The sequence below is a fragment of the Diorhabda sublineata genome, chromosome 4 (genome assembly GCF_026230105.1).
Source record: "Diorhabda sublineata isolate icDioSubl1.1 chromosome 4, icDioSubl1.1, whole genome shotgun sequence".
In the NCBI taxonomy this organism is placed as follows: Eukaryota; Metazoa; Arthropoda; class Insecta; order Coleoptera; family Chrysomelidae; genus Diorhabda; species Diorhabda sublineata.
The window spans coordinates 34,973,990-34,994,283 of record NC_079477.1 but is presented as its reverse complement, the minus strand read 5'-3'; the positions used below and the strand labels follow the sequence as shown (position 1 = coordinate 34,994,283).

The window sequence follows — 20,294 nt, the reverse complement described above, 5'->3', positions numbered from 1 at the left end:
AAGATGCCAAATTCGCTTCGACTCACACTGTATATTATGATGCTAACTCATAATTTATGAATGATACCTCTATTTTTGAAATAATATATTTAACAATACTAATGCAGGAATTTTTAAAAAATTTTCAAACTATCAGAGCAGATTTAATTAAACGTTATTTAAATTTATAATTTATTGTGTCTTGTAAAATAAAAATTGCTGACCTCATTGCTATAAATTGAAAACTAAAGATAGATAAATAATCTTATATCGTCATACAGTTTATTAAATTATTGCATATACAACAACAACATTGTTAAAAGCTTGATACCTATAGAATATTTTGAAAAGATGATTTCATTTAATATATTGTTTAGATCATTATTTTAAATTTAAATACCATCCACTTGCCAATCACAAAAATATTGAGTAATATCATACAAGATAAATAACTTAATTAACAGCATCTTAAATAACATGATATATAAATGAATGAAGTGGTTTCATTAATCTGACTACTGTTCTCGATGGATGTCCAGACTATTAAGAACACACTATGCGTGTTTATGCTATCTTAAATACCATTATTATTGTATACATAACCTATAATTAATTTATGGTCGTTATATGAGTTAATGAAACTACAAGTGTCTAAGGTACATATGGAACCGTTTAAGTAAGACGTTGAGGACGGTCATTTTACAATAACGAATCCAATAGTAAGTAGAAGTTAACAAGGTAGATTTATGCTTCTTCAAAGTCACATTACTTTAAGAAATCTAGGATGGTGAGAATGTTTTGGCTCCTCATACTCGATGGGACAACGTTAAACCTTTCAAAGTGTTTGGTCGCTTCGATAAGATGCCGATCTTCTAGAGAGTGGTAGAAATTTTTAGATCCCGTTCAATAAAATATACTGTGTACTCCAGGTTGCCCTCATGCTTTGTAGGAAATTTGGATAATAAAATCATATATTCTGGAAAGGTACCGGGTTGAGTTTTCGGCTTAAATACATATTTCGAGCAAGGAAGAAAAGTATTGACATCAATAACTTCAATATTATTTTAAATGTTTGTCGAAGTTGCAGCATTATTGCTTTGGAAGTTTGGGTTATACATTTTTTTTTATATTTCTTATTAAAGAGTTCAATTGGGTTCTAACCATAGAAAAAATAATGTTGAACACATTCTTTTCGAGGATATATTTCAAAGAGCACACCCCTTTTAGTCAACTTAGTATAATAAATATTTAAAGATTTCAAAAACTCAAATTGCAAATGCATTTTTTTGTGGAAATAACAAGATTGAAAATAAAAAATAGACAGTGTATAATTTTATAAAGTATATTCAAACATCTATACAAAAATAATTATCACAATTAATACATAAGCTCAGCATAATAAAATAATAAATGAAAGTGTCTTATATTGTACCGCCTGAAAAACTGCACCATCTTAATATCTGGAAACCTCTACATGGGGAGCTATGTCCAATCTAAAATATGGCGTACGGTCTATAATCAAGCAGACTGCAAGAGTTTTTGTTTAGTAGTGAAGTTAAAGATAAAAAAATGAAGTTTTGCATGTTTAATATAAACAATGTCGACCAAAGTGGCTTTCTACAGTTCATGAAAAATGTCCTGCCAAAAAAATACAAACTTTAGAGCCGAAGAACAAGTTTTAATACAACCATGATTGCCTGTGCAATGCTGTTGGATAGTATGTGGCACCGATGATCATATTTAGTAGAAAAATACCATGAACTCAACACGACAGCCTCACCTGGTTTTTTCCTGGAGTTATCGAATACTGGTTATATATAAACATAAGAGATATTCGACAATAAAGTGCAGTTGGTCCCGAATGGCCCAAAAACCTCAAAACCGTACAGTTTACAAAAAACTTGGGATGATTATTCCACTGTTGCTGAGCAAACATACTAAGTATTCCTTGGTATTGGTAATGTAGTTAATACATTTAGAAAATGTACCAATGGATATTTCTGATACATTCGTTAGTATTAGTGGAATTCCACTATCTGAAGATAGTAAAGTGTCTTAAAAATAATACTTCCTACGCTTACCCGCAAAAGATTCCAGAAATAAATATAAAATGCTCAATACCTCAAGACGGGCCAATAAGGAATTGGAAACCCCAAAACCTACTCTAACATCAATAAAGAAAAACACTAATCGAGTCATTGAACTAAACGAAAATGATTGGGTTACGGTGAAACATATATAGTTGAAAATATGATTCAATGTAGGACCTAAGAATACTCAAATATCCATTCTCTGCAGTTATTTGTGGTGACTTTTAGATAAGGAATTACAACTAGTGCCAGTATAAGTGGATATATAATGAAGTGATCATCCCCCTTTAATGACTAGAAGTTTTGCAGATCAGATCATCCCTATCTCAAGACCAAATTAGGAACTGGTTATCTGAAATTCATAAAAGACAATCAATTGAATAAAATTTGTGGTACCAAAGATGAATATATAACTGTAATGAGTCTGGAATTTTTCCAATTGTCCTACTATAATAGGCCCCTTTGAGTTCCTTTGGATTCAGCGGTTGATCACTCAGATTCGAGATGAATAGCAAGAAACTTTTTGTTGACGGCCATAGCTCCTACATAACTTTACATTTTAGTGAATTTTTTTTATCAATCTTGTTTATAATGAGAAACATGCAATCCCTCGTTGAAGTATTAATCAAACTCCTACAACGAAGGCTGTGTCAACAGAGATAAAAGATTTTGCTTTCCGCTTTTAGAAAAAGCTCTCATATTTGAAACGACACCGTTCAGGCTAAGCTGCTTAGTTTTTAAATTTGTTATTTTGACAAGTGGTACAATTTATGAGACTAACCCTATAAAATAAGTGAGCAAATTACCCCTGTTTCTTATAAATTGAATAGGTATCCAATCATTTGTTTTCATTGTTAAAGAATTTCATGACACCGATAATAATTTGAATTTCGCTACTAAATTCATGATTGGATATATGTATACCTTTTCGTCTTGAGTAAATAGTTTTAATTATAACCATGACTTAGAAATCATTTAAAAAATTCCCCACATTGAATTAAGGTACAATCTAAAATATGAACTCATGGATACTTCGAAACTTTGGACTACCAGATATAAATTGGTTCAATGGGGTACTGGAATATCTAAGATCTAAAGCACCTGTAAGTTTAGAAAAACCGAAATATTTGCCTTTGATAGAAACTAATAAATATGAAATCTGTAGAAACAAATTTCATATTTAACTGAAGGTATGAATATATCAGAGAACCACATGGCATTTTTTTGTCAATTAATTTATATTTTATATTGGGAAAATTGTCTCTCAGATCCAATGAAAATTAATGGAACCCTTTCGTATTTTTCTAAACATGAGGAACTGTAGGCAATTCACACTATTTTTGAAATTGTTTTCCATCAAACAAAAATAATGATCTGGCACAGTTTGAAACATTTCAATAAGCTTATAAATGCACAAATTAGGTACATGCTACATTCAAAGCTCCATTATTTTCTACATCATTATATTTAATCTGTAGGTCAATGGGGGTCAGCAAATATTTCTGTACATAATTTTTGCGGTAATGAAACGATAGAAATGGAAATTAAGATAGTGTAACCAGTAGTATTACATTTAAATTATCACAGTTAGTAGTAACTATCACGTGAGCTAATAAGGACTGGGAAAGAGGACAAACACAACTTAGAAGTTAACCTTTGCTACAGGTTTGAAGTATCAAGAATATAAGCGGCAATACTGAAAAGAACATTGAACTTTAATTGGAATATCACTTCTTATCATCATGAAATACAGAAATGAAGGAGACCTGCGATACTACAATGTATCCAACCTGTTATTGGATCAAGTTGAATTCTGATGAGTTCAAGACAATATTGACAAGTGGATGAAACCAAAGAATATTTGAATATTTGAAATGTGAGAAGAAAAAAAAACAGGAAAATATTGTTTAAAGGGGGGGAGATTGTAGACAATGAAATATATGGAGGAGTTACACAAGGTGAAGGATAATGGAGAATACGAAAATAATGAGAAAGCTTTTGTGAAAAGTATTTTTGGAAAAATAAATAATAGGAACAAATATTATTTTATTACTTATATGATTTTACTCATATTAATTTGACGTAGAAAACAAAGGTCTTTGAACATTAATATATTTATATATAAACAATTATGGGTGGTGTCCTTAAACGGCAATCGCGTGGTCAATATTTAAAAACTGCAGCTTTTTCTAAGAACTGTTGTCTTCTATTAGCTTTCTCTTCTTCGAGGCGCTTTCTTTCTTCCTGTTCTAAGCGAATTTCGTCTTCAAATTTACTCTTTTTCGCCAGCTCGACAATCTAAATAAAAAAAATTATGATCATTAGAAAATAGAAAATGTATTGTAAAGAAGTGTTTGCCAGCTATATTATAATTGTTTTTTGATCTGATTCCATCTCAGTCATTATATTCAGTACTCGGTCTACCTTGTCTTCCTTTTATTTTTTCCTTCTTGCTGGCGATTTTACTACTTTTTTAGTTGATATTTTTTCTGATTCTTTTGGTGCTCTTCTTTATCTTTTATCTGTTATCTGTTGAGTAATCATCGTCCAAATCCATTTGCTAACTGCGTTCCGAGTTCAGTTATGTCAACCCAAATCTCAGACTGGTCCTTTTGTTTATGTGTGTGTGTACCTTAAGCTAGTTAATGGTTTTTATCTTTAACTTTTCAACCTTATGATCCGGGTTTCTACTGCAAGTACACTTCAACAGGCTTAATTTCTAATGTGAGACTATACACACGAATTACAATATTTTTTTATGGGTTCTAGTTGATTATTTTTGCAGACTCCAATTGATCAGTTTTGGCCGACTTTTCTAGATTATTTCTTGAGGACTCTACTCGATCTTTTTCGGCGGAGCCTACCACAGTAATTTTGGCGAACTCTACTGGATCATTTTTTTCAGAATCTTCTTAATTTCTCAATATTTGGCTGGCTCTTCTTGATCATTTTCTGTAAAATCCACTAGGTTACTTTTGATAAAAGCGTTCTCAGTAGATAATAGTTTTTCAAAGTCGTCTTCTGAATTAATACCTCTTGTGGTATAGAAGAGTTTTCAAGTCCTACTTTCAGCTTCGTTCCTAACATGCCTTCATATGGAGTACAGTTATTGTACAAAACGTAACTCTTCCGTAACCAATTCTATTGTTACCCTCCAAACTTAACAAAAATAAAGTTGAAACAGTAATTAACTCGCACTATCAGATAGAGCTAAACATTATTAATAATGCCTGTACGAATCACTTGGTCCATAACATGTACAAGTTTCAATGAATCAACTATTAAAAATTCTCCTCAGATTGCTTGTGTTTTACGAACAAAACAACTAGAAATGGAGCTAAATGTGACTTACTTTAGCTTCAAAGAATTCTTTGGCACCATTAACACCGACTTTTTCAACATCGATTTCCGTAAGTTTAGCTAACTGTGCTAAACCAGAGTCTTCTTCGAGTTCTCCCGCCCGAGCTTTGCGAAATACTAGCATGAACTCGTGGAAGGACAAACGACCATCTCCATCTTCATCTACTTCCTTAATCATCGCTTTCAGTCCTAAATGTGTTTGTGGAGCTCCCAAGACTTCCATCATACGTTTCAGCTCATCTATACTCAGGTAACCGTCTTTGTTTGTGTTAAACCTATAACAAAGATTTCTGTTATTTGTGGCTTTGCGGTCAGAATATTTTGTTCAATGTGATCATTATAGTTATCTATGTATCAAGGGTACAAAATAGAAGTCATACCAGTTCGTTTTGAATTCAATTTGATTCACCAATTTTTCATTTTCACCTTGACATTATTATGGTCTGCGTCTTTGTTACTGGGGAGATAAATACTAAAATATTTCATGTGATGTCAAAAAAGATTTGAAATTCCCGACAAAATCGCAAGAACGGCTGAAAAGGCAAAACAACCAATGACCCATTTGTAAAATACATGTCGTAAAATAATAACGAAACTTTGCCTGACCTCTCTGTGACCTAAATAGTCGATGATGTTTGATAATCAATAAGAATATTTGTATTTTCACAAATTAAATGAGTGTCTAAAGCAAATGTTATTAAAAGGGTAACAACAACCAAAAAATCCTAAAATTTATTTATGCGGCATCAAATGAAACATCATCTGCAGTGTTGCCACAATTTAAAAGCTGAATGTAAAAATTGAACTAGAAAATGTACTAGATTGTACCAACTTCAATAAAATTATAGAAAGATGTATAAACATAAGTTTAAATTAAATTTTTTTTTTCAAAAATGTTATAGACTGTATCAATTATTATTTTAAGGATGAAAAATTTATATAAAGTTTACCGATAAAATTAGCAATGCAGTACAAAAATCTCACGATCTAAATATAAATCAACTTGGCTCTGTTTTCTAATTATTGTTACAATCTAGTACAATTTCTAGTTTATTTTATTAAACGAAAATATAAAATAACTTTATATTTGCAGAAATCAACGATAAAGATAAAAGGTAAGTAATGAAATAAAAAAATAAAATTTCAGACACAAAAATAAAATTGTATTCTATTATAGAATAACTTATTGGATATCAACGCCTCTGGTATAGTACATGCTCCCAGTGGGAGAAATTGGGAGAATACGAACGCAGGGAAAATGTAGTAGAAAAAAGGAAAAATGTACTAGCATATAAAATACACTAAAATGTACTAGCTCTGGCAACACTGATTATCTGGATTTCTTACAGTGAATGACAATTAATGATGAGTCAAGTGCTGCCGGAAAATAGCTTCCAGTAATACCAACTATAAATTCATATTGTGTTATTTTGTGAATAAAGAATAGTAAACAATAAATAAATTGTTTTTGCGCGTTATAAATAGATTAATGTCAAAATTCTAAAGGCGAGTGATATTCAATACTAATAGTTATAATTTATTGATCAGATTTAAAAAATCTATTATAAATCATCCTGTATAATGTTTCATAAAACGCGACCCTTTTTGTGTTTTTTCCGGCTTTGTATATAAAAACTATTTTCAACTATTGTGTATATAAAATGGATTGCCTTCCTGGAAGTGTGAATGTGTTTTTTTATTTGTATAAATTTAATTTTATGGTTGAAATAAAATATTGCAATGTTTTAATTTATTTTTTTATTATTCGTCTATGTATGTAGATAAAGTGAATGATCCTGTTAGATCTTTGCTTAAAGTTCTATTTCTACGTGAATTTGCACTTTTTACTTACTAAAAAGACAATAGAGTGCAAACTGCCCTACAGGTAGATGATTTGTCTGTTGAAAGCAAGCATTTGCAAAGTCGATTAATCTCGGAATACAAATCGAGGTTATTAGCATCTCATAGGAATTTTGTACGTTTTAACGAAAAAAACAAAACTTGGATTGAACAAAACATCAGCTTTCCTATTACAAAACCTATTCGGAAGAGCAGAGAATGTGGAGGACGCCCCTTGAAACCTTTTGAGGATTGCACTGATCGCACTAAACGTCGAAATACTGAGGTTATCCGAAAAGAACTGGAACCTTCCCAGTTAGCATTTGCTGCTCAATTGCCCAAGTAAAAATCGCAAACATAATGAAAGATGTTGGTGTATTACCACCCAATTATAGTCACCGAAATTTGTCTAGATTAATGTTCACATAACTTTTTAATTTGGAATGGAAATATGGGCAAATTATGAATACTTTTGTATTACAATTGTTTCATAAGACAATTTTGTCCACTCGTTGGTTTATAGCATTCCTTGCTACGTTCTTCGTGCTATAAAACCCCATGCTACAAAATAGTATGTTATAAAACTTGTATAGTATGTATAATAAATTGACAAAAGTTAGAATTGTCATGATTAGTCAATATTCTCTGTAGATTATCTGATAGTGGTAGATGAAATGTATTAAAAATATTTTTTGTCAAGAAATTAGTCGATTTTGAGGTGAGAGGTTACTATGGCCAATAAAAAAGTCTGCAAGATAGCTCACTTATTCAATAATACTAAATAAAAATTGTATTGTGAAACTTTAAAAAGTGGAACTGAACCAAAAAAATTAAAAAGGAAATTCAGACCTTTATTTTGAAAATAACTCAATCTTTTCTTATGAAGACACATTACGTGGGGATGGATTAATAGATAAGAGTGGTTCACATTGTTTGTAAATGAAAAGTTTATTATGTATGATCGATAAATAAAAATATCAAAAGGTTTTTTATTTCTCCCCCATTCAAAATGCAATTATCTGTAATAAAATTACATTTAAAATGCATTCAAAACCTATGTTAAAAAAGTGATATCAAATGATCATTTAATCGTTCGATTTTCAAGGAATTCTTCTAAATAATAATATTAATAAATAATGGTTAATTAACTCATATTTAACATGTTAATGAGTTTAAAAACCTTCCTATGAACTTGTCGTGATTTACACTGATTGTGAGCTACCCATTTATATTATTTTTTTGCCCAAGTAACTTTACTACTGATAAATAATCATAAAGAGAAAAAAACCTACGTGACTGTCTTCAATTATGATACCCACTTTTTGATACAACGTAAAATCCATCACGTTTTGTTATTTACCTCCACTCCAATGATTCATCTTATTGATAAATTTGCGAAAATAATCATTTAAAACATTTATCCATTCCTTATTATTGGTCCACGTCAATTATGCTTATTCAGCTGACCACATGTACACTCATTTTAAAAGAGAAATTGGCCCACATTCTCATATAGGTAAAAAATGAGTTTCTATCAGTGTTGTACAGATAGCAATTGGATAACATCTTGAATTCAATTGAAATGTACAAAAAACAATCAGTTATTTCGATTCCTATAACACCGTTGTCAAGTTACCAAATTACATTATTTTGAAAACAATCAACGGCTTCGAAATAGTGGTATTACATTAGATAATGTAACTAGGCAAAATTTCGATTTGTTTTCAAAAAAAGTTTTCATTGAAAGTTCTTCCAATTAACTAATATTTTAAGCATAATTATTATATTATAATTTTTTGACAGACATTTTTTATATTATATTCAAACCACTATTAGAAAGTTAATAGATTATGAAGAACGGAAAATATACATGAGTCGTACTATTTTAAAAAAATATGACAACAGGTTAATTGGAGATAAGTGTGAACCCTGTATACTTCTAATCTAATTATTTAGATCGCCTGAATTATTTGAAAACAATTCAAGTTAATATTTTCAGGTAACTTTATGAAACCGCTGTATGAAATATAATTAATTTATTATTTTCTAGTTGAGATAAGCGTTTAAAGCTTCAGTTATTTGATAATTTAGACATAAAAGTCGACTTTTCTTCAAGTTGTATAATTTACAAACTAAATCAAAAAAAGATGTTTTCAAGTATTCAATTTACATCCGGCAACGTCGAATAAATAGATAAACAGAACGATGGATAGAATATCCGGCTTACTAAATCGCGTCAGAGTACAAAGTTGAACTTGACACTTCACAGCTGATCATACGTGTACTTTATAGCAGTAAATATATGAAGTATTGTTATGTTGATTACCTCTGTTTTAGAATCGAAGTAATTTACTGAGAGCTTAGTCGCGATGATAATAAATAATGGTGATGAATAGTGTATATAGAGTAATTATTAGTACTTTAGTGTTGAATCAGTGCATAGCATACTTCAATGTTGATAATCATGATGAATGTTTTTGTCAATTATCCGGTAACATTGATGAATGTACATGTAACATTGATACAGTGGATCATTTTAATAATGTTAAAATCTACCCCAGGCTGAAAAGTTTACTTCTAAAAGACTATTTCAGATTGTATAAGGTAACCTTTTAAGCTATTTAAATGTAATTTTGGAGAAAGTATGTTACACTCATAACCCAAAAAAGATAATGTATGTCATGCCTACTAATTATTTTCATGTAAACGGCACTTACTATTCTTATTGAAGGGTATGAATATATAAATTATGCATTATGTTAAGTAAGTAAATAAGATATCTCACTATTGAATATTGAAAATTCAAAAAATCACTTGTAACCTTTTAGTATACAATAAAAACAATATATTTAAGTCATATAAAATGAATAAAAAAACTGAAAGTTGGTCAAAAATGAGGATTTTAAGTGTTAAGTGTGAAAATATCTATGTCATTGTGAAAAATTGGCAACTTTTGTAATATTTGAAAAATTGAGAATACTTTCATACAATTCTATGTCAATTATTTATTCAAAACACCAACGTTTTTACTGGTTTTCAATCACAATTTTTTGTCATTAATTCTTTCCTAGATTGACACTGATATTATCTTAATTAGTTTCTATGTATATGTGTGTCTGGTACATTTAACATTTTTATCATTCTTCAACAATGGTTGTTACAGTTCGTTTCATTTTTTATATATTTATAAATGCCATTATTTTTCACAATTGTTGTGTACATTGTGTTCAAGCAAAAAACGGAAATACTTTTCATTGGAATATATTAGAAAAAGTAGAAGAATGTCAGTCAAAAATTGAAAATGTACATAACTTTAATAGTATTGAATTGTATCCTACCTTGAGAAAACTTCTTAGTAAAGATTTCTTCAGATTTTATGAGGTGAGTAGTAGGAAGGTGTAGACAACATTTACACTTTTATTTATTTTCATGTCAAAATAAATACATTCTATTGTTGGAATCAATTTGTTTACATCAGTAAATCACATGCAGGGTAAATCATCACCCTTTCACAATACATGGAAGGAAAGCTCTATATCAATTAATTTTTTCTTACATTATTGTTGGTTGTCGCAACTTTTGGTCTTCCTGAACTGCTAGATTCAAATAATTCTCACCAAATATGATCTCTTAAGTTTAATAGGAATATCCACCCCATCAAAGTTTTTCTTTTTTTTTTCTCTTCTCTCTAATTGAATGTATAGAAAAATGTTTATGTAGAATTTCCTGGGAATTTTAGCTCATAAACCAAAAGGTGTCTGATATATTTACTGCTTAGTTAATTCTTTATGAATAAATAAGCAGTTTTCATTATAAATATATTTTATGTTTCAGTTTTAAAGAATAAAATATCCAAATAGTTATAAAAAGGTTTCTTATTTCAATTTACAATTGAGTTTATAATTTTTATATTCTTGCATTAATAACAAAAAATTAAATTTCTATGAAATTCATAAATTGAATTGAAATTTGATGATTACTTAATAAAAACTCTTAATATCAGTACAAGTGACAGCGCTAAAACATGAATACTAGGAGTTAATGCCCTCCAAAATTTTATAATAGTCATTTATTGTCCAGTTATAAAATTCATAAACAAAAATCAAATTGTGAGGTTAACAGAAAAAATATCAAATACCTTTTTTTAGAGCATCGAATTTTGTTCGATTTGACTGAAAAAAAAAAGAAAAAAAGGAATGCAAGGATCATCCTATCAATATTAAGAGCTCATATTTGGCGAGAAATATTTTAAGGTGTTTAGCAACCCATTTTTTCTTGTCACTTGTTTAAAAAAAAGTTTTTTTGACCCACCTAAGACTGCATGTTATTTTTGGCAATATTTTGTTCCTGTTTATTTTCCAGTTTCTGTAATTGAGGAATTTACAGAATTATTATAATATAAATAGAAAAGAATATAAAGAATGGGTGGAAGTGAAGATACCTAATCTGATGTCTGAAAAGGGTTCGAAAGAAGAGGTTTATCAATTTCTTAATAAGAAATAATTTTGTACTCCAAATATACTTCAATGATGTAATTATATTTTTAGGTGAATTTAAAAAGGCCATGTCCATTTTGGTTAGACGATAGTAGATGTGCAATGAAAGACTGCCATGTGAAACCTTGCCCACCTGAGGAGATTCCTGAAGGACTCAAAGGAGATACGCAACCAAAAGTAGTACATGTAGGTAAGTAATAATAATATAATACCTTACTCATCACTAGTAATGATACAACATTTTTCCAACATTTTTTATAGAACAATTTTACTTTCGCCACAAAATAATCTGTTGGAAATATGACTTTCTATAGCTCAAAACACAAAGTTCATAATCAATTCAAGATACAAGTTTCATCCATGCTCAGAATGACACAAAATGTATTTGTGAATGTATCTAAACAGCTCCAAGCTGCGCTCTGAATCATCAATGGTTTTTGTTTCGTACAATCGTGAGGAAATATAGCATACATTTGAAAAGAAGCTCTTTACGATACCTACTCTGTCATTTCCACTTTGCAGTATTCTATCATGATTTTCAAGACTCTTTTTTGTTTTTAATGTAATCGCATTTTTTTGCTTCCTTATTGTTGAACATCAGCGGTGCTTGTGGCCAAGTTTTATGATATAAATTTATATTGAGGAACTACACATTATACAACAATAAATGCCTTAAACAACTTTATGGAAGGAAAATTTATGACAATATTTTTATTTGTCAAGTAAATATTAAACATGAAGACATATGGGGCAGAAGGGTACTAAGAGGAATCTACAGAGGAAGATGTACCGAACAGGACTTAATAAGACCTAATCGAAAATTGGAGATCTATAAACCTAAAATAAGTATGTTATTAGAGAAAAAAAATTATATGGCGGTTGGGACATGTCTATATAAAGATCAGATACCAAAATAGTGCTACAGATAGCAAGAGGAAACCAGAATCGGATAGAAAAGGCTGTAAATTTTTGTAACCTATAACTGTACCTTTTACATCAACTTTTTTTACTATCTAATTCACAAACAAAAATGAATAGTGAGGTTCGTGAAATTCCTTCTTGATTTATGCCTTTTTTTTCATGAAATAGAAATTATTCTGTTTTATGCCTTTTTTCATAAAGTAAAAATTCTCATAAAATCTATGATTCAATGTCAAGTATTGAAAAATATTTCAGATCCCCAACCCAAAAGAAAATATTCAAAAATGGTAAATGAAGACTGCGCAACACATCACAACGATTTGGATTATTTGAATAAGACCATTTCTGAAAAACTACAAAAAGACTTGCAAATGTGGGAGGCACATGATGATGCTCTAGACAACTTTTGTGATATTGATGATGATGATGAAAATGCTGAATATGTGGATTTACTACTTAATCCGGAGAGGTATACAGGGTAAGTGAAGTCTTCGAGTATAGTGCTTAACTTGGAAAAGAAAATGTTTAATCGAATGTGCCTTGAATATATGAAATACAAACATTTTTTGGACAGGACATTATAGTGCCCATAAGAACACTCCAGATTATTTCATAACTACATAGGCATGTAACCAATAGTGGAATTATATGGGAAAAAAGTATAACTTGACCAATAGCCTCTTTATATACTTTTATTAATTTTATATCATCTGTCCTCTACAATCTGTAGTTTTTTTTTGCGAACTGTGATCGGATTAACCCAATCATTATCTGAATGTGTGGAAAATAATCCAGTTCACGTCCAATGTTGTTTGGAAACCAATCGAAGTAATCGGGTTACTATTATATGACAGGATCCTTTGTACCTTAGTATATAACCAGAAAAATCCTGGCTGATAATGACTAATTTTATAGAAAAATCTAGCTACTTTTTTATTTACAATACCAGAAAAATACTTCTTGGAAAAAAGGACTAAATAGCTTTATTTTAATTTGTACCATCTAATAATGCCAAATTTGCTATTTGCACCCCTCTAAAAACTGGTGAATAAGAGGGTAATGGTGATCAGCTCACGGTTGTTGTTTTTAAATTGAAAATATTATTAACTCCCCTCATATGGTTACATATGATTGATTCTTGCGAACTCCATAATGGATAGGCTGAGCTGTTCATACATTTTGGAATTTCAATATAAAAATAGCTTAATCTAAAATCTGTATGAGTGGGTAAATCTTTGATAATCGCTTATTAACAATTTGGAATCTATTACACAAATGAAAAAGTTTCATGGAAAAATGGATGAACAAAAAAGTAATAAAAATTGAAGGTGTTTGTAGATCAAGTTTCAAATTTCGTTCAGAAACTGTGATAAAAATTTCGTTCAAGGTTAGGATCCGCAATCAGCTGATAGTTGATCAGGACCGGATTAAGATTTATAATAATATAATTTTTGAATTTTCAGTAATTTTTTTTCTTTATAAATATTGATCAAAGAATTAAAAAAATTATAATAAAAGTTTTATATAAACTATCGAAAACTTTTTTTCTCAAACCATGTAAGTCCCCTGTTGGGTAGTAGACTGGAAAAGTGACTTTCAAACCAACAAATCCAAATTGTTCATTTTGAATCTAAACATAGTTTCTGTCTAGAGACATTATATGATACTACAACCGCTTCTTCGACTTATTTGTTTGTTCCGAAATTTTATGGGATCAGTAATGTACTAATGAAGCTCTATTTATATTGTAGATATGCTGGACCCTCGGCTCATAGAGTATGGAAAAGTATTTATCTTGAAAACTGTTTCAGGCCGAAGAAATCATTTAATTTTAATCCATACATCCAGAGCAACAAATTAAATGAACTTTGTTTAGAAGGTAAATATTTTAATTGAACATTTAGTATCCTGTATAAACATAGTTTCATCTAACTTATTATTGCTCATCATATATTGATAAAATTTTGTATATATATCAATATAAATCATTATTTTTCGACTTTATAAAAACTTTTTTGGTGTTTGAACTTACAATTTCAAGGCATTTAATAATGTATCAAGCAGCTATTATTTATTGATTAAATTCTTCTTATCAGTGGCTGTTCTCTACTAAAAAAAAAATCTCCTATCAGAATTGCTATCAGCTCCAATTAACTATTGTGTTGTATTTTGAGATCATGTACAAATTCTGTATTTAGATGCTTTTGTCTTCATACTTTTACTCAGATCCGTAAATTCATTAGATGAAAGTTCCGAAGGAACTTTTTGGAATAAGTCCAGTAAGAATTTACCAAAAATTCTATTCTAGATTCTCCATTCTCCTGAAACTTCTTGTTGGTGAATTTTTAATGCACGATTTAATGGAGACAATGTAATTGATTAATTTTTGTAACTAATGAGAAAGTAGGACCTTTGCGTATGAACCACATATTTCTTCAAGTGTATAAGTCATATAAAAGTGATGAAAGGTTATTTTGTAAATATTTTAAGTATATAAAACAACAACGTAATGGTTCTATCTCGATTTTAAAATACTATTATCACAATTAATAACTATTAAAAATTGAATTAAATTAATCAAATTTATTTTATATTAGAACGAGTCTTCTATAGATCAATTTCCGGTCTGCACGCCAGCATCAACACTCATTTGTCTGCTATTTATTTGTTATCAAAAAACAACGGGTTTGTTCTCGGAAAAGATGAGGAAAAGTGGGGACCAAATCTGGAAGAATTCCTAAAAAGGTTTTCTCCTGAAACTACCAACGGAGAAGGTCCAAATTGGTTGAGAAACTTATATTTTATTTATTTAGTTGAATTAAGAGCGCTTGCCAAAGCAGCACCCTATTTAGAAAATGAAGAATATTATACTGGTGAGTTTACAAGATATTTAATATTTATGAAACAGATAAGATACGATGTGTGTTCACAGAATATGGTGAATTATTTTATTAAATTTGAGTAAATTCACAGTATTGATCTTGAAATGAATTTATTTGTGTGGTCTTAGGGTTTCAATGTCAATTTGAATAAATATGATACTGATTCCTTGTCCTTTTTTTTGAATTGATTCCAGTTCTCTAAATCTGAAGAAGATAAGCTTGCACCAAGTACATTAAAATAACTGGAAAACTAGCTACTCAATTGAATCAACAAGACCCATAAGAAACCTTACTAGTAGTACCTCATTTTACAGAAACTTATGTACTTTTCAATTTTCTATGCTTTAAATTGGTTATGGAAAATAAAAGCACTTAATAATAAAAGCGTTTTGCTAGAGCTTTTCTAAGGTATTTCTCTCAGAAAATCTCTTCGTGAGCTCCAGCACTAGCGAACCTTCATATGGTGATGCCATGTCATTTATATCGTTATAGTTTTTATATATCGGTGGAATTTGTCCTTCATTCCAATTTCCTAAATTGCCAAAATTTTGACTCTACTTTTAGAATTTTCCTTAGCTTTCATATTTCATATAAAATTCTCAACAACTAAAGTTTCATTAAATTCATTTGCTTCAAACTCTTTGTTGTTTATAAGTTTATGAATTTTTCCATGAAAAATGCATGTTTTCAACTATTAGAGACTAGGTATCAATATTAAGAAAATCTTGAGAACCGGTGTCAATTAAAAAAAAATTAATTATAGTCATTATATCATTTGATCTTATTTTCAACATGTACTAATTTTCTGTATATTTTAGGTAATGATTCCAATGACTGGGATACACAAATGGCTATGAAAGATCTTCTGCATATCATCAGATCATTTCCGGACCATTTCGATGAAACATCTATGTTTAGAAATAGCGAACAAGCAGATAAACTCAAATACGAATTTAAACAACACTTTAGGAATATAACAAGAATCATGGACTGCGTGGGATGCGACAAATGTCGTTTATGGGGAAAGCTCCAAACTCAAGGTCTGGGCACAGCTTTAAAAATACTCTTCAGTGGAAAATTTGATGGTATAACGCAATTTGAAACATTAGATTCACACAACAAAAAAGAATTTCAATTGCAAAGGAATGAAATTGTATCATTAGTTAATGCGTTTGGTAGATTGTCAAATAGTCTGTACAAATTAGACGATTTTAGACAAATGATGAGAGAGCGCATGTGATGTATAGAGAAAATTAATATTTCATAATATTATTCATTATTTTATATCTACTTTTTAGTTGAAATCAATGTTGACATAACCATTTCGACAATTTTTACTTAAAAGGATGAAATTACTCAACTTTCAACAATTATGTCAAGACTACTGTATATTAACAGAAAAATTTTAAATTGATTTTTTAAAATTTTAAATTACATCTGCATCTATTTTCTATTATTAATAAATATGTTTAAGTAAAACTTATTTATCTGTTGATATTGTTATCACCAAATATTTCCAATTAAATATTCATTATTTGATGTATAAGTTCTAAAAAAACTTTGGTTAGAACTAAATTTTATCAATATATTGTATTAGTGTGACAGAAAGTTGATGTCTGGGTTCCAAACAAATATATTATAACCCTTAGCTACTGAATACATAATTTTGTCATGTAACGACTATTGACTGAGAACAGTGATCCCACAAACTGATTAAATAACAACAAATAAGTAGTTAAGAATAACTATCAAAGGTCAATTTTCTGGAACTGTTGGTGAAATTGAATATACACATATACACTGTCAGACATATGTTTTGCGACCACTTTTCTTCCCCTGGATGGCTCACCTTTTTGATGTAGGGACATTTTCTTCAAATGTTGAAGGTATTTTAAGTAAAATTTTGAACTTATTGGCTACAGCACTTCTTAATTGTTGGGAGTTTATACTGGGAGCGGACCCTGCCACTTCTGATAAAGATATACACAACAGTTTGTGAGAAAACATTCATTGGTAACTTCGCACATTTCTATTTATCAAGTTTCCAGAAATGACCACTAAAATTTAGCCCTGCATCATCCAAAGCACAAAGAAACTAAGAATGTCTATCTCTTTCTCTCCCCTCAAATAATTGGTGGAGGAATATCCATGCTACAATGGTTTGTGATAATTTTCATATTCCCAGTTGCATAGTTATGATGGGAGTTTTGTAATTCACTTCAACATTTATCGAGCAGATCTATATCCAGTTTCAGTGCGTCATTCAGACCGTTGTAGTTTAAGGTATACATTTGTAATAAACTGAAAGTGTCATACAAGAACATTATTGAAATAAGCTTTATATAATATTAACTTTTTTCGATTATAAGATTTATTTGAACTGAACTACAGCATTATTTTGTATATATTGAAATGTGTATAATACCGTAATTTTGAAGCTTAGATCTATGCTGAATCTGTATTCGTCAGTTCTTGTTAGATTTTCTCTCGTCAAGTACTTGCTATAAGAAAGTCAGTGAGGAGATGTTACTTCTTTCTTTCAAATTCTTTCTACTTCCAAAACTGTTTCTTAGTCATTCTTCTTCTCCACAGAAAGGCGCAAATGAAAGGTATTTGTATTCCTTTTGTTGTTAATATATTGGTTTCCTGTATGACCAGAAACCCAGACATTTTTTCCCTTTTATCAGATTATTAATATCAGCTTTGAATCAATAACATAGAGGCTCAGTACTTCAATAACCGTTTGACTACCATCACAATATTCCGAGTAATTTCTTTCCGGATCATTTTCATGTATCTTTTAATTGTATGTAAGGTGTTCAGGTACAAGTCTAGTAATAATGAGTTTTTGGTACAAGCCCTAAATACCAATTTCCCGTGGTGGTTTTCAAACTATCTCTGTACCTGGACTTTCTTTTTGAACAGCCTCGTGGTTCTTTATAATTTCTACACTGAGAGGATTCATGATGAGATATGCTTATCGAGGACGAGGCTCTCTGATTTTTGATACTCATTGCTCGCACCTTTCATAAAGCCTGATAATGGCCTTATAGGGTAATATTTATCATAATGTTGATTTACCCATCACCTGATTTCTAGAAATGTTATTTTGCTTCAGTCATTGTCTAAAAGATCCAACATTGTTTTGGATTTGTTTTTTGTACAATATCAAGCTAATAATAAGTTTACTTCTCATTTGTAAATCTAAAAATATTAACTTTTTTATCATCCCAGTGATTTTATTTATATCTGTTATTTCATATTATTCTTAATGGAAATATAAATTGTATAATTTACTAATTTATTAAAATTATGTACTGTACTGTAATTTTGTACTTACAAATTTGTCAATACAAGATTGTTATATAATATTCTATTATTTGTATCTTCCATAACTTTTCCTTTATTTATGGCCTCTGAAATATACTTGAAAAAACTTACATGCAGATAAAAGGAGTTCTAAAATTTGTATATAAAATTTAACGTCTTCAAATCAGTGGGTTTGATTACAATGAATCTCAAATGAATATAAACAGTTGCCACATAATATGTGTTAAAGCAATACAAATAGTCATCATAAAACATAACCCTAGTTTATTTTCAATTAAGGTCTTTGACTGAATTTAGCTTTTTTTTTGAAATTATAACTTGAATCCTCAGGAAAAAATATTTCAGATACCCTCCTTGGTTACTTCATTTTTTGTTTACAGGAGTAAATAAAAAGAATTAAAAGTAAGCATTTCTTCAGAACATCCTGTGGAGGCAATCGCTGACAAATAAAAATGTTTATAAACACTCAGATGTTGCCTCATATCTCTCAATATTTGTTTTATTCAATTCAAAAACATTAAGAAAATATGTTTGTTCAATATCACAAAAGAGATGAGTAATTATTAGTTTGGATGATAGTGCAATCCAACTATCGAGTCCTGAATTTAGAAGCATAGCTATTAAAGAAAACCGAGAAAGTAATTATCCTGAGAAAATTATAAATAAATTTAAATGAAGGATAAACAAACCTATGATAATTAATAAGGAACAGAACAGAACCTTAACATCACTATATGTTAAGGTTCTATTAAGGTAAATGATAAAAAATATCTAAATAATTTAAGTAAAATTTATAGCTCTATTTTGTGAATTGGTGGATAGTAGAAAATGATTCGATATCCTCGAACTATTACGAAGGCATCAACACTATGGAACTTGCACAAAAGTATTTTTGTTCTTGCTCTGGGAAATCACCATGTTCGACTGAAGTTTGCCCTTGTAAACGAGCCAATTTAATACTGATACTGAGTTTTGTTTTTTTATTGAATTTCTGAATTGAGAGATAAATTTCTGAGCGATTTCCGTTATGAATCTTCTATCTGTTTTTTTTTCATTGAAGAAAAGTTTAAGATCTGTAGAAGTTCAAGCTGCATAAACTTATGTTTTAAATATATAAAGTTAAATTGTCTCAATAAAGATGATTCGTTAATTTTGATTCATAAAAATAGTTGTGTTTTTTTGTTTTGTTTGTTTTTTTTCTTTGTCAGCATTTATTTTATTATAAATACGAATGTTGTAAATAACTTTTTAATGAATTTAGTTCAATCAATGAATTATAGTTAATTCGCTTGCGAAATTAATTTTGTTCATTCAACTCTATAAAATTATTGCAATTTTGAGTTTAATGAGTTTATGGACTGTCGTTTTAATAAGGTATCTAAGTGGAAATTTTGATA

At 29.6% G+C, this 20,294-nt stretch overlaps 2 protein-coding genes across 4 annotated transcripts in view; one reads left to right on the top strand and one right to left on the bottom strand.

The window, feature by feature from the left end:
• Positions 1–1,307: 1,307 nt before the first annotated feature.
• The window catches only part of LOC130442795 (EF-hand domain-containing protein D2 homolog), a 57,666-nt gene continuing 38,679 nt past the window's right edge, over positions 1,308–20,294 (bottom strand). For both annotated transcript variants that reach the window (XM_056777150.1, XM_056777152.1), the window contains exons 2-3: positions 5,422–5,704; positions 1,308–4,367 (exon numbers count right to left, since the gene is read on the bottom strand). In XM_056777150.1, coding sequence (XP_056633128.1) covers positions 4,233–4,367; positions 5,422–5,704 — 418 coding nt within the window. In that variant the 3' untranslated portion in view covers positions 1,308–4,232. The remainder of the gene's footprint in view (positions 4,368–5,421; positions 5,705–20,294) is intronic.
• LOC130442788 (ero1-like protein) lies at positions 9,508–18,938 on the top strand. Of its 2 annotated transcripts, none has more exons than XM_056777143.1 (7): positions 9,508–9,549; positions 9,606–10,649; positions 11,816–11,954; positions 12,941–13,163; positions 14,437–14,564; positions 15,283–15,558; positions 16,386–18,932. In XM_056777143.1, the coding sequence occupies exons 2-7, from the start codon at positions 10,419–10,421 to the stop codon at positions 16,805–16,807; spliced, it is 1,419 nt and encodes a 472-aa protein (XP_056633121.1). In that variant the 5' UTR covers positions 9,508–9,549; positions 9,606–10,418; the 3' UTR covers positions 16,808–18,932. The 2 variants fall into 2 exon arrangements, with proteins under 2 accessions (XP_056633121.1, XP_056633122.1); XM_056777144.1 differs by having other exon boundaries at positions 9,509–9,549; positions 9,606–9,872; positions 16,386–18,938.